Source organism: Sesamum indicum, linkage group LG9 (assembly GCF_000512975.1).
Source record: "Sesamum indicum cultivar Zhongzhi No. 13 linkage group LG9, S_indicum_v1.0, whole genome shotgun sequence".
Taxonomy (NCBI): domain Eukaryota; kingdom Viridiplantae; phylum Streptophyta; class Magnoliopsida; order Lamiales; family Pedaliaceae; genus Sesamum; species Sesamum indicum.
In genome coordinates this window covers 8,253,870-8,275,851 of record NC_026153.1, presented here as the reverse complement: position 1 = coordinate 8,275,851, position 21,982 = coordinate 8,253,870, and the positions used below count along the sequence as shown (strand labels likewise).

Sequence of the window (21,982 nt, the reverse complement as noted above, 5' to 3'; positions counted from 1 at the left end):
AAAAAGCATATTACATTAAATTAATCTAATGTTAGGAATATACAATTTCATATTATTTTTATTATATGTCTAATATTAGTTTAGTAGTATTATAATTAGTAAACATATAATAAAATTATCCAAATACTTGCACATAATCTTGGTACAAATATATATTCTCAAATAAATATAAAAATTGATGCATGTAAAAGTAGTACAGGTCTATCAAACTTGAACTACTACTTTTGGATCTGGGTCAACGAGTATAAGATCCTAAGAAAGGGAACCTATAAGATAACACGTTAGCACTTTGATGTCCAAGTTAGTACTGGGTTTAAGAATAGATAAATACAAAAACTAAAACATAGTGAGAGATCAAGATATGATGACCAGATTATGAGAGATAGTATGTCAATTTCACGAAAGAGTGCTGTATGAATGTTAATAATAGTGCTTGAAAGTCGAGAGATAGAGTGTCCCTAGTCCCAGGGACCAAACCTGCATTTATAGAGGGGTGCTGTTGGGGGTCTGTACTCTTTTCTTCCTTCTCAGGGGCAAAGGATAAGAGTGGTTAGATAAGTCATGCTTTGCCTTTATCTGTGTCCATAATCATGTATCTTCTGGTTAGGGGAGACCCCTCGCAAACAGGGAGTCTCAATTGCCCAGGAGTCCTAGTTGCCGAGGAATCCTGGTCTTTATGGAATTCTCCCTTATCCGCATTGTGTCTCTAGGCCTGACGTGGTTTGATGTGGCGGCCAACTAGAATGCTAGCCACCTGTCACGTGGAGATTGCCAAATGTGGGCCTTTGAGCTGATCCTCCCTCTTGGGTTATATTATGAATATGGTACAGGAATACCTTGGGCCTTCGTCTTCCATCTCGGGCTAGGGGGTCTCCTGGGCCGTTGAGTCGTACATTGAGTGGCCTTGAACCTTGTTGTTCTTCTTGGGCTGGGTCTCCATGGGCCATGTGCATCATTCAGTCCCCCCATCTAAGGAAGAGGGTGCTCGTGGACTCCTTCTTAGAGTAGGAGATCCTTCATATGTGAGGGAGCCTTCTTTGTACTATCTCAAGAGGACCGTAATTCTCAATTGTCCCCCATCTCTGTTCTTTTCCCTCTTCTTTTTGAAGTATTGAGTTTCGCTCTCTGTATCTTTGTCAGTGTTGAAATGATGGCTAAGGTTAAATCTAACCATCATGACTGTTGCCCTGGGGGGGCATTTGATAACCGCCCTTACAAGCGCCTGCCCTCCTTTGTAACCGTCCAGTGGAAATCGGTTACAAAGGTGAACGTGGGAGGTAACTTCTTCCACTCTCCTAAATTCAAGGCATAATCCCCCCATCTCTTCCTCATCCTTCCACTTTACGAGTTTTGGAGATTACTCTTTTCTACCAAGTCTGTAAGTGCTACTTTTCCATCTTCATCCTTAGCTCTTTCATCCTCATCATATTTTCTTTTTGTGCATTCATGACTTTCTCCGATGAGTCAGTTAGGTTCGTAAGGGAAACTCTTCCAGGCGATGATCCTTGGTGGCGACTTTGAGGAGAATGGGCCCTAGCTCATCTAAACCCTCAAGTGGCTGACGGTGGAGCTTGCCTACCGCCCATCATTTGTTGGATGAGGCCTCCGAGTAGGAGGAGATGGGGGTAATGAGGAAGAGGGGTCCTTCCCTGGAGAAGAGGAAAGGGAGACGTCCCTGTCGCCAGCGGACTGGGGCCTTCCTGTCTTAAACTCGGCACCATCCTCCAGTTAGGAAAGGAATTTCATGTCCCTTCATCATTCACTATTTATGTCCCCTCACCCACTAGTCGTCCCCATTCTCCCCCTCCCCTCCAAACTGCTTAAGCTTCTTTTCTTCACAATTGGGGTTAGGTCTACGTTTTTCCATCCCTTCTTTTTACGCCAATGTTCCTCGTTTTTTTCAAGTGACTTTAAATCAATTAGTCCCTAAAAGCTTTCACCCAATGTTTTCACTTAAAATGTATGGAGATTGGTGTTTTTTGTTTTTCCCCTTGTCGAGGGGTGTCCTTGCCTGTCCCCAGTCTCCCAAAGCGCTAGAAGAATAGTCTTTTCTATATATTACCTCCTCGTTCCTGGACTTTTTCAGATTGTTGGATACACAACCCTCCTCCTGCTATAAATGTTAGTGAAAAGACGGTTGCCCTCTCCTCTTTGTTGGAGGAGTTTAATGAGAAACCCTATGATTGTCGAGCCTTGATTGACGCGGCTCCTAGGACATTTTGGCCTGAGACCTCGGGTGGAGCCCTTGGGTGTTTGATATTCTTCTTAATTTTGATATTTTTTATCCCGGTATGAGTATAACCATCTTTCACTTTTTTCTTTGACAACGGATATCATATTTAGCAAATTGATGCATGATAATGTCTTGGGAGGGCATGCAGCAAGGAACCCTCCATCCAGGTCTTCTAAGGGGACTTCGACCTCCAGTAAATCCAAAGGAAAGCGGCATGCTCCATTAGCTCCAGGGACCACGCTTGGGACCTCTTCCAAGAAAACCAAGATGAGCCTTTGGACACTCCTCCGACCAGCTCTGCAAGACATTCCGCACACCTCCTCCCCCTTCTCCCTTCGGGATGAGGGGGGTGTCCCCTTCAAATCTTTTCGCACTTCCTCAAACAGCTTGTACACTCGCCCATCCTTGGAGCAAGAGAAGGAGAAGGACTCCCCCATGGTGGTTGAGCTTATGAGGGGGATGCTTACTTCGGGGGATAAACGCCTTCTTGCATCCATTACTCAAGAGGAGCCTGAAAGGATGATATCTACATACTTGGTCAAGGTATATCTTCTTAGTCTTTTCGCTTCATATTTTGCTCTTTTAAGTACTTGTCTTGATTTTCTTCTTGTGTTTCAGGCAACCTCTCTATGTGAGGAGTTCTTATGCCCCCAGGGGGCCCCTCCTGTCTCTCAGGGGATGCCCAGAGGTGGAAATTGGAGGACAAGGTGGAGCATTGGGTACTGAAATGTTGAATTGAAGGAGGCAAAGAAGGAGGTTGTGGGTCACTACCAGCAAGCAGAAAAGGATTTAAAGAAGCTGTAAAAGGAGGCTACTACTCAAGCGGAGGCAGTTAGGAAGGCAGCTGAGCAGGCCAAACTTGATTTTCCTAATACTAAAGAGGGCCAACGATACTTGGAGGCTTACTGGGCCAGCCGTCTCCTGGAGTTCAAGAAGTCAGTGGACTTCCAAGGAGATGGGGCGAAGATAGCTACGCCCTTCTTGGTGTATGGTTTCATAGCTTATAAAGAGCAGTTCATGGCTCTGGGGTATCCCCCAACTGGAGAAGAGCCTTTATTTCTCAATCTCGAAGTTGTGTTGGATGGTGCTCCAGACCCCTTTGTTTATCCTTCGGTTCCCATGACCGAAGCTTTTCCTGTCGAACTAGGTAACCTTCTTTCCTTCTTTTTCAATTATTCACAATTCTGCCTTATTTCATACTGACTCGAGGGGGTCCTTACAGAGGAAGATTTGGAACATATATTGGGGGAAGTTGAGGCTGAGGTAAGAGGTCCCCTCCCTTGAAGCCACACTAACTCTGCAGCGGGGGACACCTTGAGTAAAGGAGTGTCAGAATCGAAGGAGGAAGACGCCCCTCCTGCTGCTGATGGAGGAACCCAAGATGCCCCCAACCCTAACAGCTAGACCAAAGAGAAGAAGGAAGACCCCGCCTATGGGGTGAAAGAAGAAAAAATGTACTTGACCCCCTCTCCCCTTTTCGAATTTTTGGAACAACTGGTTCACTTGTTTTGCTCCTTCCCCCACTATGGGTGTGGATGAAATAATATTTTCTTTTTCTTGTTTTTGTCGAATGTTGAATTTGCTTTTCTTTGCCCTCCCTCGGGCAAGTTTTAGGCTTGGGCCGTAATACGTTACTTCATGATTTCTCCTTCACTTCCCTCTTTGATATTTATTATTTAATTCGTGCTATATCATTTGTCTATCTCCTTGCTCTGACTGCTGGGGTATTTCTGACTGAAGGGGGACCTTTTATACGTCAGATCTATAGGTATTCTGCTGAGTGCTATCAGTTTCACTCCTTAGATTGCCATTTTTTTCTCTAGAAATAGGGTTAGTTTACATGGGATTTTGTTGGAATAAATATGCATGTAAATAGAAAGAAGGGCATTCGAGGGCTTCGTACAGGGTTTAGGGTCCCCCTGATGATGGATGTCTGTGCATTTCTTCAAGGCTTACTCCTATGTTGGTTTGTGCCTCGCCCTAATTTCATACAGAGAGTGTGAAAGAATGTCATACCTTTGTGGAGGACGCCCCTAAGCTAAGGATACTTGAGATACTTGAGAAAGGTGTACCATAGTGCTTGTTGAGGGTGTGCTCTGGGAGGACTTTGACTGAGGAGGATGTCCTTGAAGATGATTTATTTTCTAAGGGGGGGATGTCCTTCAGAAATACTTATTTATTAAGAGGGATGTCCTATAGAAGGACTTATTTCTTTAGGGGAATGTCTTTGATGAGGACTTATTTGCTGAGAGAGATGTCCGTCATCATGCATAGAATTTTTTAAGATTGTGTATGCTCCATGGATAGGGTAGAGGATGCCCTTCGGCATCTTCTAACTGGTAAGCTCCTCGACCTAATACTCCAGTTAAGGGTGGGCGAACAGGTCGGGTTAATCGGGTCCCGACCCGACCCATTCGGGTAAAGACAAATCGGATCCATTTTTTCGGGTTTTTTTATGAGTTCGGATTAATCCGAAATCCAACTATTCCCAATCGGGTTCGGGTTTTAAGCCACCGCCCGAAGAACCTGATCGAGGGAAGGGCAAAAAGGGGGAATGGGTAACACCATGTCAAAAAAAAGAATCCACTTCCTTGGCCCTTGCTGCTGCCGTTGTTCTTGTCTTGCTTCCCCAAAACTCAAAAGCCTTTTCTTGCTACTGCCATTGTTGCTATCGCTGACCAGACATCTCACGGCTAACCAGTCGCTGTGGCCGCGCCACCCACCAGACGCCGATGAGCTCTCCTTCTTCACCTACAGTCCGCGCTTGCTATTTTTGCCAATTTTCAGCATTGTGTCAGGTGATTTTTCAACGATTGGAGTTATTTTGTTGATGTAATCATGTAATAGTGATGTATTTTTGTTGAAATTAGATTTTTGGTCAGTTGGTGGGTTTGTTTTACATTTTGATTTTGAAGGTAAATTTCTACGCATGCTAAGTTTTTGTTGAAATGTCAAATTGAAGCACAAAGCTATTTGTATACATGAAATATAACCATTCACTTTGATCTTTTACATGCTTGAGTTTGGTTTCATTTGAGTAGCTTGATCTCCATATGCAGTTGTTTCATATGCAGCTTGATCTCCATATGCATTATGCAGTTACATATCTTGCTGCTTACTTTTATGTTATTATGTAATTATAAGAAAGGATTCTTGTTAAACATTAGATCATTAGCCAATTACCAAATTCTTATCTCAATGTTGTCCTTAATGTTTGTTGATTATAAATTGTTAGCGATCATGATGTTTCTTTGTTGTTCTCAAGAATCTCTCAACCTTCATGGCTTGCTGCACCTTGTTGGTTTGTTTGCTTGCCTGGGAGCCTTAAGAGTTTCCTATTTCTAGTGACCTTGACAATAAGGTCCCATCTCAATCGGGGTTTGGCTAGGTACCCTGAACCTCACAGTTTTGATCCGTTCCTTTCAGTTTTACTTTTGTTGGGGAGCTATAAGTTTCTAGGGAATGGTTCTGCTGCTTTTTGAGGCTGTTGTGTTCCTTGCCTGTTACGCTTGTCTTTAGACGTTCGATTTGGTATTAGGAAAGCTTTAAATTTGTTTTCTCTGCATTAGATGAATTAGGGAACACTTGTTTCGATTATAACTAGAAGTCTGTTTTGCTTGAACTTGGAAAACGACAAAATCATGGTGCAAGGGATCAAGTTCAAAATAAAACAACATTCTCCAAAATACTTTCATCATGACGTCTCCATCTATGTGTGTGATTTGACATGCATATTTATAAAAAGAAATTGTATTGGTTTTCATATACTTTGCAGATTGAAAACATTAGTTTCTCAATATATCTTTCATAAATATGGATGTAATTGGAAGTCACTCTCAATCTTAGTCTAACTCGTCACCGAATGTCTAAACCATAAATACGGATGGGTTGAAAAATCAGGTTAGCAGTGATCATTTTGAGAATGTTGAGCATTATTTTGATGATAATATTGATAAGAAGTAGGATGAGGAGGATGAGGAAGAAGATGTTTTAGATGATTCTAAAAAAAAAAAAAAGAAAAAGAGGATAGTGTGTGACATCCGTAGAATTTTCATGTAATTGGAGACTAATTGATAATCATTAGAAATTTAAATTTAACTAGTAAATAAATTATAAATTGAATTTAGGATATAATAAAATTTGAATGGATTATATTGGAGTTCGTTATAATATTTGAAAGCAAATTATATTAATTAGAAAAATTAAAAAGGACATAATGGATAATTTGATAAAAGTTTAAAGTAAATAAAAAAAATAAAGAAAGAAAGAGAAAAGGAAAGGAAAAAGGAGGAAAATGAATTGGGGGAGGGGTGGGCCATCACCCACCGCCCCACCCCATGATAAACATATAATATATATACATATATGTATACTCTCAAACCATTTCAAGCAATTTCCCCTTTTCTGCTTCAGTCGACGCGCAGCGAGATAAGATTTATATTTTAATTTTTAATAATTTACATAATTATATTATTTAATTAATTTTTTATTAAATATAGTTTATATTGAGCGATATATTATTTAATCAAAGTGCTTTATGATTTTAGTTATTTAAATTAGTGTCATATTAAATATCACATTTGATATAAAAATGATATAGTTGGTTAATTAAAATATTAGATTTGTTAGATTTAATTATTATTATAGCTAATTTACATAATTTCATCGGAATGATTAACCAAATATGTAATTCTATGTATTGTTGCTTAATTAAATTATATAGCAATGATAAATTGATAGAAAATTCATAGAAATGTCTCGAAAAGTTATATTTAAATAATATTATGTTATTAAGAAGATGAGGTTTTAATGATAATCTCATTTACGGATGTTATTAAAAACGATAATTATAAATATATAAGGTGTTAGATTAAATGAATTCTTACGAATTAGTTTATAAATTAAATATATGTTTGGGAAGTTTAGAAAGTGTAGTTATCTAAAATAAAATGGAACAGGGGTTTGGACTTTAATATAAGTGGAATACTAAAAGATTGGTAGAAAATGTACGAAAATTATATAATATTTTATTTACAGTTTATGATATTCTATATATATATTAATCATACGTATAATATTCTGTTATAGGGCGTGACGACAAAATAGAGGGTTGAGTAGTCCCTCGTGAAATCGAAGCATTTTGAGAATTTAAGGTAAGTATAACTAATTGAATTTATATATATATGTGTGTGTGTGTAGTATTGTATATATTATATATATTGATTTCTTGGATGCAATCGTGGACTTGGCTTTATATTATTATACGTGGCTTTCGTATATTGATTGCTTATATAATTAGTTGTTTATTATTTGTTAGATTACTCTAAAATCGGTGGAATTGTTATTATGTGTCATATGTGTTTGTACTGGTTGGACGTGAGGGTGGTATGATTACGTGATCGTATAACTGATTGTCGTATGAAATCAAATTGGCAGCTATTATTAAGGAAGTAATTATTATAAAGAAAAGAATGATGATCGTGAATTGAGATAAAAGTTGATGCTTACCTAGTTGGGAACACAGTCAATGATTTATGAAAATGTGATTGATGATGATGTGATTGATGATGTGATATAGAAAATATATGAATTAAGCTAGGTACCATGGCGCGTAGGGTACTGGGGTATTTCGGGCAGCGGGGAATATCCTGTGTTGTTAGCTACACACCGGGGTGGTGTGGGGATACCAGGTTTGTTGTGATGTCCTGTGTTGATATTGCTACACAGTTGAAGTAAAAGAGTATGAGGATATCACATACAACGGGTATCCTGTACTGTATATGATATGATGATGGCCGGCGAAACCATTGACTGATGTATTCCAATTAAAGTAAGTAGAGCCCTTAACTAATAAACGATAATGTCGAATATTATGTCGTGGATTGATTTACAGTTGTGAGTATATATTACTGCTTATATATGATGCTGCTATATGACGAATGATCGTTAGTTGGTGTGACTGCTTGTACGTCAATTGTTGCCTGTATATAGATATAAACTGATTGACTATACTTATTGAGTAGGTAGCTCATTCCTTGCCACATACTTTTTAGGAGATAAATCACATTGACTAGCCACATTGGACTTTGAGCGGTGTCGTCGTCGTCTTTATTAGGTGGGTCAGCTGTGATATCTAAAGTCAGAGTTTTAGGCAGTTTGGTTGTTAAATATTCTGGTCTTTTATCGGGTTGTGATTAAAATTGTAATACTATTTTCCTTGAGGTTATACACGAAGACATCTAGTGTGGGTAATATAAATTTTTGGTGGTATATATTATCTTTTGTGATATATATAATATAATGATAAATTAGAATTTATTTTACGGGGTGAAAGGGAATTTCTTATAGAAAGAGTTCTAATTAAATAAAGGATGAAATAGTGATAATTAGATGTTGCGAGTAGGGGGGTGCTACATAGTGGCTTCCAGATCACCATATTGGGATCATTTCATTAGATATCATTGTGAAAAGGATAATGTCCAAAAGACTAGGTGCAAATATTGTAGTAGAGAGATCAAAGTCGATCCAAAAGCACATGGAACTAGACCTTTGAAGAATCATTATGAATCTTACAAGAAAAAACCACAAGTTATCACCAGAAATCGAAATAGATTGTCTTTCCAACCAACTTGCATGGGTGATAGAGACGCCCCTCTTGTTAATTGGAGATTTGAGCAAGGCAAAACTAGAAAAACTTTGTGTGACATGCTGGTTGTGGATGAACTTTCATTTAAGTTAGTCGAACATCCTAGATTTAGGCATTTTTTGTCTGTTGCATGCCCGATGTTTGCCATTCCATCAAGAAGAACAATAACAAAAGATATTTTTAATATATATGTGAGTGAAAGAGCCAGATTGAAGTCTTTTATTAAAGATCATGCTCAACGGGTTTGCATCACTACAGACACTTGGACATCTATTCAAAAAGTCAATTATATGTGTCTAACTGCTCACTTTATTGATGATGATTGGAACTTGCACAAAAAAATTTTGAACTTTTGTTCAATTATCGGGCATAAAAGTGTAGAAATAAGTAAAGGTGTTGAAAAATGCTTGCTTGATTGGGGTATTGACAGGGTTTTCTCTGTCACTGTTGATAATGCGTCTTTCAATGATGGGGCTATCGTTTACTTGAAAAAGAAGTTTGAAAATTGGGGGCAAAACATCTTAGGTGGGAGATATGTGCACATGACGTGTATGCCACATATTTCTTATTGTGCAGGATGGTTTAAAGGGTGAGCATGAAACTATCTCCCGTATTAGAGGGGCTATCAGGTATATTAGGAATTCTCCAACTATGTACAAGAAATTTCAAGAGAGTGTTGAATTTGAAAAAATGAAAACGAAAAAATTGTTATCTCTTGATGTACCTACTAGATGGAACTCCACCTACTTGATGTTGGAGATAGCTATAAGCCTTAAGATCGCATTTGATGCTTATGAAGATGTGGATCTTGCCTATAAGACTAATCTTTCAAGACAACCATTTTATGGAATACCGACTGATTATGATTGGGAGAGGGCAAAGGTATTGGTGAAATTTTTAAGGTATTTTTACAATCTCACTTTGCGCATTTCTAGTGCCTTGTATGTCACATCTAATCTTGTATTTCGTGAAATATGTGAAGTTGACTTGCTTCTCAGACATTGATTAACTAGTAATGATGTTGAATTAAATGAGATGGTAAGAAAAATGAAGGAAAAGTATGACAAATATTTAGGATCAATTGAAAAGATGAATATGATTTTATATTATACCGTCATCCTTGATCCACGTCATAAATTGGAGTTCATTGAATTTGGTTTTGATAAATTGTATGGTGCTACCGAAAGAAGTGATGTGATGAAAGAACAAGTGAGAGATGGACTTCATGAATTGTTTAATGATTATAAGTTGAGATACGACCATACTCTTCAAGGAACGCCAGGAAGCCTGGGATCATCATTTAGTCGTGTTTCTTCACCATCTTCCTCTTCAGTAGGGACATCTATGCAATATACTGACTATGAGGCGACTCGTACGTTTACTATAAAACAAGAGTTCTATATGTACAAATTAGGTGGGAAACCGCGTGAAATCAGAATCAAAGAAATACCTTGGTAAGGATGTTGAAATGCATAGAGACAAATTTGACATACTAAATTGGTAGAAAGTAAACACCCAAAGGTTTCCCGTTCTTTCCAAAATAGCTCGGGATGTATCGGCAGTTTCGGTCTCAACTGTTGCCTCAGAATCCGCATTTAGTATCGGTAGTCTTGACACTTTTAGGAGCTCTTTGTCTCCTAAAATTATACAAGCACTTATTTGTACTCAAGATTGGATACGAAAAGACTCCAAATCAATTAGCATTGACGAGGATCTGAGTGAACTTGAAGTAGTTGAGAAAGGTGCTTATTTATATTTTTCTTGTATTTCTCTTATTGTTCATTCTATGTATTCTATTTATATATTCTACTTGTCTAACTATTTTCTACTTTATTGTAGAGTTGACTAAGTTGGGGGTTGATTCAATAATTATTAACATTTAATTGTGCTAACTGCTACTTGTAAATTTTTGATAAGGTACTAGAACGGTAAAACCTTATTTGTATAATGTTGCATTTTTTATTTGGTTGACTTTCTCTAATAGTTCTTCCACTTTGTATGTTTAATGCTTGACAGGTCGAGTACTCGAGGATGAAAATGTGATGAGTTTTTTCAGTCTGTGCATTAAGATTTAGGAGGCCTTGGCTTTATTGTTGTTATTGAAATGATTTACAAAAACCTCTGATAATTTATGGATGTGATTGAATTCTTTTTTTTGGGTATTTATGTAAAGCTTTAAGTATTTGTGTCCATAAATTATATGACTTACATGGATTTACTTTAGTGAATGACTTTCATTTTGAAAAATTGAACTCTCTACATTTTTGGAAGCAGAAAAAAATAGAACCCAACTGTCGGGCACCCGATTAGTCGGGTAACAGATTCAGTCGGGTTCGGATTCGGGTTCAGGTTCATTTTTTGCCAACCCGACATGTCGGGTACTCAAACCCAAAAAACCCATCCTAACGCCCTTCCAATTGCTACAAAAAGAAATCTTCTTTGGTTGTGAGCCAGGGGAAAGGGTCCCACAATGTCCATACCCCAAGGCAAGGTGACAACATAGTAGTGAGTGCTCCACAAGTTGATATATAAGAGGGGAATATTTTTGGTATTTTTCACATTTGCTCACTAACTTCCTAGCATCTTATTTCATGGTGCGCCATAAATATCCAGCTTGTAAAGCTTTGTCGGCTAACATCCATGTTCCAGTATGTGCTCCACAACAACCACTATGTATTTCTTTGAGGATATGTATTCCTTCTTGTTGGGATAAGTTTCGGAGCAGGGGGTCTGTAAATGATATTTTATACAAGATCCCCATACAATTAGAAACGAGTGGCCTGGGCTTTAAGTCTGGCCACGTCCCACCTATTATCAGGGAGGTACCGTCCAACCATTGAACTACGGGTGTCCTCCAGTCCTCTACTGGAGAGATAGCTTGAATGCTCAAGGGAACCCTTAGCTCTGGCAAGTGTTGTATGGTAATATGCCTAGTTCTACAATCCTGTAGTGCGCTTGCAAGTTTGGAAAGGTAATTGACTTTAACATTATCATCCTTTGGAATTTGAATAAGTTGGAAACTTTTGAATCCCATCTTCAGTTCTGCTATTTGCTGCAGATATTGGATCATGCTCTCCTCCTTAGCTTAGTATGTTCCGTTTACTTGTTTAACTATTAACTAGGAATCCGAGTAAGCCACGAGATGTCTAGCCCCCACTTCGTGAGCCATCCTCATGCCTATCACAAGTGCTTCGTATTTGGTCTCATTATTGGAGGCACTAAAATCAAATTTAATGGCAAATTTCATATCTTCCCCCTTGGGTGAGGTGATGACTCCACTTGCTTCGCTTCCTTGCATCGTGGCTGACCCATCCACATGGAGTACCACAATTCATTATTGGGAGTTTCCCCATCATCTCGGAGACGAAGTGCGCTAAAGCCTAGGCTTTGATTGCTATTCGTGGCCAGTAAGAAATATCGTATTCACTTAGCTCCACTACCCAAGTATCTGGTTTACCCAAAGTTTGTTTTAGTGGTAGATTAGTTCTTACCCTGATATGGTATGAGAGAATATAAGGGCATAACCTCCTAGCCGTGACTACTAATGCCAAGGTTATTTTTTAGATGTGGGTGTATCGCCCTTCAAATCCATTTAGTACTTTGCTGACGTAGTATATTTACATTTTTTTTCTCCGTCTTCCCTAATGAGAACAGAGTTGACCGCCTGAGGAGCAGTAGAGAGGTAAAGGTAGAGGGTGTTCCAAGTGAAGGTTTTACTAACAAGGGGGAGGTTCGCCAAATATGTGTTGAGTTCCTCAAAGGCTTGTTGATAAGCAGTGTCCCACTTGAAGTTCTTTGCTTTCCTTAATGTTTAGAAGAAAGGCAAACTCTTTTCTGTAGCTTTAGAGATAAAGCAACTAAGCGCGGCTATTCTTCAAGTCAACCGCTGTACTACATTAATATTGGTCGGTGCCTTCATGTCAAAAATAGCTCTGATCTTGACGGGGTTGGTTTCAATACTTCTCTAAGTGACCATAAATATGAGGAAACGCTCCCCTCGTACTGCGAACGCGCATTTTCCTGGTTGAGTTTTAGTCTGTGTTTTCTCAAGACTGAGAACATTTCCTCCAATTCTGCAATGTGGTCTTCAACCTTTGTACTCTTCGCTAACATGTACATAGACTTCGACATTCCTCCCTAGTTGTGGCTGAAATATCTTATCTACTAGACGTTGGTAGGTGGCTCTTCTATTTTTTAAGCAAAATGGCATGGTTATGTAACAAAATGTGCTGACATAGATGATGAAACTAACTCTTTTTTTATCTTCAGAAGCCAGCATAATTTGATGGTATCCCTACGAGGCATCTATCATGCTCAATAACTCACATCCGAATGTGTGATCCACCAGTTAATCGATTCGAGGTAGAGGATAAAAGTCCTTGTGACATGCTTTGTTGAGATCCCTAAAGTCAATAGACATTCTCCACTTTCCTCGCTTTTGTACCAGGACCACATTGGACACTATTCGAGGAAATGTATCTTTCCTGATGTGCCTTGCTGTCATCAGTTTATCTACCTCAGCTTGGATCATTTTGTCCTTCTTAGGTGCGAAGTGTCTTTTCTTTTATTTTATCGGTTTGATACTAGGATCTATGTTGAGATGATGAGCAATACTGCTTGGGTCGATCCCTTCCAAGTCTTGGGGGTCCAGGCGAAAATATCTATGTTATGTCGTAGACATTGGATTATTTTTTCCCGTACCGTGTCTTCCATTTGTGAACCAATTGGGGTAACATTCTCTAAATCTCCAAGTATAAGCTCTGTAGTAAATAATTCCTCAACAGGCTGGACATTGGCTAGTCAATAAGATCTTGCCCTTCTTGAACAGCCTCTATGTAACATTTGCACGATTGCAAAGGATTCCTTTGCACCTCTCCTACGTCACCAAGTGCAAAAAAATTAATCTTCATATGATAAGTAGAGATTACAGCTTGAAAAGTGTTGAGGGTTAAAGGGAGTGAGATCATGTTGTAAGGGTGTGCCACCTCACCTGCGAAGCCACACAGGGATGTATTCACCTTTTCTAGGGGATGTCCCATAACTGCATTTGGTCTTAGGTTTCGCCAAATAATATATTTGTTGAGCTTCTTGAATCTATGTAGATCTGCCCCACTTCATAATTGGCTAATAAGGTTGTGATGGGAGGGCAACATTATGAGAAGTCTTTGGCCCTGATTAGTCTGCTCACCCAAACTAAATGAGAGGGGTGACCTCCATTTCTTCCACATCCAAGACCTCCTTCATAGTTACGTCGTGTATTTTCCTTACTTGTGCCTTTCTGGCATAGTGGGAATCACCCCCAGTGGGCCCTCCTATTATCATCCATATGATTCCTTTGAGAGGGGGGTTTTCAGTTTCAGTTCTGCCTCCAGTCATGGTCCTGGGTGCCCCCTGTGGGAAGGGCTCTGGTTTGGTAACCTTCGCCTCATTCGGCTTATCAACCTTTTGCTTTGGTAGGATCCCGTCCCCCTAGCCTTTTCCCAGCACACATATTCTTGCAAATATCCGTTTTCAATAAGTCATTCGATTTTATATTTTAGTTGTCAATATCTTTTATAGTGTGGCCCATAGTCATTATGGAAACAACAAAATTTTTCGATTGTGGGATGATAAGGTCCATCCCTGAACGACTTGGGACGTGCCAGTAAACCTTTTCTTTCCATTGCCATGAGGGCTTGAGTAATAGGGATAGTCAATAGAGTGTACACATTATTTATCTTCTAGAAATGCAATTTTTTGTCCTAAAACAAGGAAAAATATCTATCAGGTCCTGGTGCCTTGTCGTCTGTGATGTCAAAAACGACCTTCTTAACTTCATCGGCCGTAACTGGTTTGAGGAGAAGTTGGGTGTCCTCCTCAGTCAGCACATGTCTCGTCCATGGTCTCAAGTACCCAATATTGATTGCCTGTTGTCTGCGTACCCCTCCTAATAGAGCTTCTAAAAGGAGACAAAATCATGAATAACCGTTCCTGGCTCTGTATAGGTGTTCCCTTGCTCATCATTGATCTGCAAGATCCTCCAAGCAGTTCTTCTTTGGGCTATTTTGCGAAAGAAGACTTTCGAGCATTAGTCCCCTCCCTTCATCCAATGCATCTTTGCCCTTTGTTGTAGCATGATTTGCTCGAGCTTCACTGCCTTGGCGTATACCATTCGACAGCAGTGTTCTAGTAAGAATAATAGTTCATCTTGTCGATCCATACTCAGTAATGTTTTTACTGTCTCAAGAAAACCTTTTTCTAGCTGAACATTGCGCGAAAGGTCACCCTTATTTCTACTCTGCTGCCTGAAGACAGGCTTTAAAGCCTTAAGCTTCTAGGTAACAACATACATAGGCACTCCTACACTAGGGATAAAATTCGGTGAGAGAGTAAGGTAGTTATCAAATCTAAACATACCTCCAAATTGCATCTGTCTATCCCCATTCAATACGAGCGGCGAGTGGTCCTAAGTTTGGGGCAAGAGACTAGTGTAGCACGATGTGGGGAATCGTGTGAGCCATGTATCATTAATAATCATCCGGTCTAGTCGCTTCCATAGACTACGCGAAGTCGTACTGCAATTATGCCATGTATACCATTCACTCTGCATGGGAAGTGAATGCAAAGCAGTTGACTCAATACATGCAGTAAATTCCTCTATGGCCATCCTTATGTCTCTGGGGGTGCCACAGACCTTATTGAGATCACGTACCACATTAAAGTTACCCCCCACTAACCATGGTTCATCTCTCGATTGATTACCCAACATATTTAAACATTCTCATAACTGACGTTGATCAATTACTTCATTAGCACCATAAATAACTATAATAAGCATCGGTTCATTGCATGCACGTATAATCACACGACAGTGTATAAATTGAGATCCCAAATCAAGCACATTAACATCAATGAAATCATCATGCCATGCTATCCATATACGATTCCCAGTAATCCCATTGTCAACAAACTATTTCCACTGAGGTAAAATAATAATCTGTATACGAGATACATTATTCACACGTACCCGGGTTTCCAAGAGGCCAAAAAATATAACCTGAACTAAGCCACTAGGTCCTTCAAAGCTAGATGGTGGTCCCTCTTGTTCAGGCCACGAATGTTCCAGAATGCAACATTCAACATAGGGCACCACTAATGGGGCTGCTGATATTAGGACCCCTCGTAGATGTTTCTGCATCATCAATGAAGTTTAATGCGTCAAAGGAATTGAATATGACTGTTTCCTTACAATACTTCTTCCCTCCGCGTTGATTTGCTCGCTAGGAGGCTGGAGCAACTGGTGGCTGCAAGGAAGCATCAACTGGTTCCCCAATGGGCTGGGTGGTAGAAGGACTCGTTATTGGATCTGACCTCATGGGAGGCGTCTGTGTAATGCTACCTTCTTTATCAACCTGGGGGATAAAGGCACTGAGTTTAGGAACATAGACCGCTACAGGGGTTTTCAATGACTTTGCACTTTTGTTCAACAAGCATTCCTTAAACGAAAGCCCCAAGCTCATATAACTATTACATTTGGGGGGGAGCCATTCGTACTCCACGTCCACTTTGCATGGCGATTCCCCTCCATCCTCGTCTGGGGTCACAATGATGATGTGTTTAGGCAATTTCGAACTGATATCGAGCATAACACATACACGAGCGAAATTCAGTCTCATGCATGCTCTCATAATAGCATCCAGATACAGTGGCTTCCTTACTCCACTATCCACTGTGCTTAAACCATCCGTTGTCCAAAGCTCAACTGGTAGATGTCTCAATCTGATCCACACTAGGACTTGTGTGTGTTTGAGCTTACGCATTACCATTTTAGGTTGCCATTTTTGGAACACGATCGGTTGCCCCTAGTATAGCCACGACCCACCTTCTATTACATCTTCTATATCCATAACCGTTTTAAACTGGAAAAAAGAAAAGAAACCATTCGTCGTGGCAGTTACCTCCCTCAATGAAGACCAAATAGAAATCACATACTCTTTTAGGTGATTGAAGTATGGGCGTTTGCCCAAAAACTACCCCACTGCTGTTGCCTTCCACCAACGAGACCCATCACGAATTGATTCCAACGTCGGCCGTACTATGACTTCACCATTTTGCATTACCGGTGCAACATACGATAAAGTTTTTTTGAAGGAATTATTGAACGCAAAAGCAATTTTATCATCGTAAATTGGGATTTTAGAACTAGTACATAGGGGAATATTTCCAACAAACAAACCTGTATTACCGGACGAGATATAAGCCACTGTCGGATTGTGCACGTGTACACCCAAAGTCCGATCAATTTCAGTCGTCGGATCTGAAACTGTCACCGGAGCAGAAATAGTCGACGGCAGGGTAGGTTGCAGAAATAGAGATTCTACAGCAAAAATTCCAGCGCCATTCATCACCTACCAACAAGGTACTCTCGCCATGTGGACGTGACCCATCCCCTCCTCCATAGTCAGCCGTTCTTCAAACGTTTGAGGTAGCCCAAACCTGTCAATCTGCTGCGACTGCAACGTTGCAGCAGAAATCGCAGCATTGTTCGTTGTCGGTAAGATCACCGGCGTCGCGTGTTCCATCTCCTTCTCCAAAGCCAGTGACTTTCCAAACGGTTCATTAATCGTGAGAACAGGTTCAGGCGAAATTTCAGAACCCAAATCTGCCTGATTCTCGAAGCCGGCGGAATTCCATCTCGCCCGTCGAAAAACTCACACCAGTGGACTCCCTTCGGTTGGGAAAATACAGAGTGGATGGAGAGGGCCAAACTGCGCTTCCCACTTCAGTTTTAGAGTTTCCAGCACCGCGAGAGAAACAACATCTCCATCATCAACAATCTTGTGCGCCAAATTCAAAAATTCTGCAATATTGAAGGAGGCACGAATCTCATCCGCTAGCCGCGATGGTGAAGCAGTAGAGACGCCATTGTCGCTGCTTCCATGGTTATTTTTGCCAAGTGCAGTTTCAGACACATCCAAGAAATCGAGACCATCCTCTCCCCGATGATCCGCACACTCGGCGACAGATTCGCCGACGTCATCCCCATCATCATCAAGTTCACCGTGGAGGAGAGTTGTAGTGTGTATTTGTGAAGGTGTGTTAGTGTGTGTGAGAGAACAGAGAATGTTCGGAGAGTCCATCTTGAACTCAATATATTAATGTTTCTACAAGTTGAAATTTTATTACTTAAAAGAGAGACTTTTTAAATTCAATAGATATAATACATACATGCATCAACCAATTTTTTGTAACAATTACATATATTCATGTATAATATCAATTCATCGTATACAATTAACTATTATATTCATGGACGCATGTATCAATTTATTGAAATTACTTAAATATACATGTTTATATTAATTCGTTGCACTTAAATAACTATTATAGTCAATTAAATATATTCATGCATGATGAATGAAACATATACTATATAAATCTCAATATGAAAATAAAATAATTTATAACACCCAATCATGTCTTCTCATCTAAAAGGCATCGCAAAATCATCCATGAATGATCAAATACGTAAAGTATTATGTGAGTATAAGAGAGACCATCCCACATGCACTAAAAGAGATTTACAAGAGTGGGTTGATGAAAATATCATCTGAAAGTTTGTCAAGGTACAATATCAAACACTCGCAAGAGATCATCAGAGTACCTTTCGGCCAACTTTCAGAAGGGTGGGGATATTAAGCGGCACAATCGGCGAAATATCCCAATATGGAGAAGGTTCTTTATGAATGGTTTCTTCAGTACCAAGACCGAGTCAACATGATCGAAGAGTTTATTATGGAGAAAACAAAGGATATAATGAAGCTTTTGTATTCTCAAGGTTGGCTTGAAAGTATTAAATCATTCCATCGTTTTGGATAAAGTGGTTCGGTTGACATGCAGGACATGGAAATGAAACTGGAGACTATAAGGGAGAAAATAAATCAATTTCACATGAAGGATGTTTTTAATTTGGATGAAACAGGTCTGTTTTACAGGTTACAAGCTGATCACTATCTTGCAACCAAGCAACTTGAGGGAAGAAAGCAATACAAAGAGAGGCTTACAATTGTTATTTGTTTCAAGAGGATGGTTCGGAAAAAAATCCTTTATGGATTATTGGAAAATATACAAAGCTACGTTGCTTCAAAAATATCAACATGAGCAACATCAATTGTCATTATCGTGCCAACAAGATGGCATAGATGACTAGTGTGTTTTTTGATGAATATGTTTGCCGGTTTGATCACAAAATAAATGGCAGAAGAATCTTATTGATGGTTGACAATTGTCCAGCCTATCCAAAAATTATTGAAGGGTTACGGAAAGCTGAGTTGTTTTTTTTTTGCCACCTAACATGACATCAAAGATTCAACCATGTAATGCAGGAATAATTAGAGCTTTCAAGATGCACTATCGTAGGAGATTCTACAAAATCTACTGGAAAGTCATGAGTTGGGGCTACCTAATTCTGAAAAGATTAATATTTTAGATGCCATCAATTTTGCAATTTCCGCTTGGACAACCAATGTTTCTCAAGTGTCAATAGCAAATTGCTTTCGGCACTGCAAAATCCGTTCAAATGAAGAAATCTCAAGCAACTCAAGTGAGACAAACTTTGAAGAAAACCTACATGAGCTTGAAATATGGTCAATGATGTTGGTTATCACAATGAAAATGGGCATCAACAAATTGGTGGACTATCCGGGTGAAAATGATGAATGTTCAATAGTTCAAAGTTTAGAGGAAATTGTTGATAATATTATTGAAGATCCTATTAATGATGAAGCTGAAGATGATTCAATACCGTTGGAACCAATCACGAGAAAGGAGGCTTTTAGTGCAACAACGACAACAACTCTTCATAATTTTTTGTTGCAGTTAGAGAACTTGACATGGGAACTCTTAGATGCAATTTAAAAAGTTAGAGATGAAATCCAATTAGATTTTTTTTTTTTAAATAAACACCCGAAGATGGGGGAGGCTTTTCGGGGTCCCCATCCCTTCTTCATTGAAAATAAAGTACAGTACACATTACAACAAAATCAACAAATAAGGAAGTAGGAGTACTACTCCTTTATATTTTTGCACAACCTCAACTATCTTGTATCTTCCCTTTCTTCTTGTTGATTCAATTTGTCTTTATCCTTGGACCACACGAGATACTCCTCTGTTTCATCACAGTGATTTTCACCTCCGTATTCTTAACCAAGTACTCCGGTATCCCATCTACGAGGAATAGATTTCTGGGCAGTCTGTCCGGGGAAGCCAGCTCTTGTAACAGCTGCTCCGCTGAGTCTGTATCGGCAGTGTTGCGATTGGTCGAGCAAGTCGGGTTGCAGATCTTCAATGGTATGGCAATACTAACCAAACTCTCCCCCTCATCTGGATTCTGTTGGAGAAGCATGGAAGCATTTCCCACTTGTATCCAATTTCCTTCAGCCATTTTGTTTTTCGAATTCTCCTCACCATTTTTCCATCCTCACATGTAGTATTAGCGACATCAATAGAAATAGTATTTTCCACAATGTTCTCAACATGCTCATCATTCTCCACAATGTTATCATCATGCTCATCATGCTCACCATGTTTACCACTACCAACATTGTCATTAGAGAGGTTAGTAGAGTACCTGCTTTTGGAGCATTCACCCCTCTCAAATGCCTTGACTTTCCCAGTCACCACCTGTTCCTCCGTTCCCATTGTCTCCTTTCCTTTTGGCTTCTTGGCTCGTGGAGGGGGGCGGGGGGCATTGCCCATTGTGTAGCACTCCAAGTAGTTGTGGCCATCCAATTAGATTAAATTTTAAGAAAAATCAAGTAACAATAGTGTAGAGTGGTAACCTCGTATTTCAGAGAACCCTATTCAACTATTACAGCGGTGTGGAGTACGAAACTCCTTAGATACAATTACTTATTACAAATATCACAAAAAATAAATATAATGAAAATCAAAAATTGAACAAACTCAATATATATTGAAGATAGGCTCAGATCTGCCAGATCCAGTAGAACTCGGTCACTAGCACCAGTTTTTACGGTCAACACAACCCACGGTTGCTCCACCCAAAAAAGAAGACTACCAAGGTTCCGATCACTGAGATCTCACTAACTCATGATCACTAAGACCTAAAGGAAGATTTCACACAAAACTTTTATGCTGAGGAGGAGCAAGATCAGTACGTATATTATTTCTCGGCCGAAGGGGTCAAGGCCTTTTATAGAGGAAAGGATGGCATAAGAGAATGCCTTGGTGGCTCTCCTAAAGCCATTACATTAGCTTAGGAGAGTCGCCATGTTTACCGGCGAAGATAACCATATCTCAGAGATTTACGTAACAAAAGAACGAGAGAGAGAGAGAGAGAAGGATGTCGGCGTAAAGATAAGAGAGAAGAGAGAAGTGAGAAATAGTTTTAGGTTTTTAAAATTTAGTATGAACCCGAACTGAGTCGGGTCAAGGTGGGTGGATGGGCCGTCCAGTGGGCCGGGTTCTGGTCTTAACCAAAGTGGGCCTTTTAATAAGATATTTGGGCCACATTTCACAACAAATAGATTCATATTTTATCAAATTATCATAATATTTATAAATTATTAAACATTTAGAGTTTTAATGGTACCTAATATTTATAAAGGAACTTTTCAAAAAATTATTATCTTATTATCTTATTAAATTTGATGATTTTTTTGCAAAGGCCCAAGTCGAGACTGAAAAATTTTATTATTTTAGAGATTTTATTAGTTTATAAAGGTTTTAGCAAAGTAATTCTTGGAAGTGAAATGCTATTCACGTTGGTGGCAGTCGTGCATGATTGTCAACGTAAAGTGTCATTAGCATATTAGTTTGATCAAATCTCTAGTGCACTCGGTATAGCGCAAGGCTTTTAACCTTATGGTCGTGGGTTCGAGCCCCACGGTGGGTGGCGTTTTGTTAAATTTTCCTTCCCCCTTATTTTTTTGTTTTACTATTTTTTGCTTATTAGAAACTATTAATCAGAAATGAATTTATGTGAGCTTAACCTAATCATCATCATTCAATGCTTTTTGATCACTTCAATTTTTTGGTTCTTGGAGTGACCCAATTGAAATTGAACTTGGAGTCCACGCTGGAAACGCTGAACGCCATTTTTG

The 21,982-nt window shown here is 39.3% G+C and overlaps 1 protein-coding gene and 1 long non-coding RNA gene across 2 annotated transcripts; both read left to right on the top strand.

Annotated features, from left to right (window-relative positions):
• Nucleotides 2,328-3,112, top strand: LOC110012625. Its single transcript, XM_020697007.1, has 2 exons — nucleotides 2,328-2,776; nucleotides 2,852-3,112. The coding sequence occupies exons 1-2, from the start codon at nucleotides 2,351-2,353 to the stop codon at nucleotides 2,957-2,959; spliced, it is 534 nt and encodes a 177-aa protein (XP_020552666.1). The 5' UTR covers nucleotides 2,328-2,350; the 3' UTR covers nucleotides 2,960-3,112.
• Nucleotides 4,623-11,102, top strand: LOC105171103. The gene is made up of 3 exons (XR_848546.2): nucleotides 4,623-5,031; nucleotides 7,322-7,386; nucleotides 10,896-11,102. It is a non-coding gene; the product is annotated as an uncharacterized LOC105171103 (long non-coding RNA).

Bases quoted from the DNA above. Each gene is read 5' to 3' on its own strand.
- LOC110012625 (XM_020697007.1), top strand. From the start codon at position 2,351: ATGCATGATAATGTCTTGGGAGGGCATGCAGCAAGGAACCCTCCATCC. The intron at 2,777-2,851 runs GTATATCTTCTT...CTTGTGTTTCAG, and splicing joins TATCTACATACTTGGTCAAG to GCAACCTCTCTATGTGAGGA.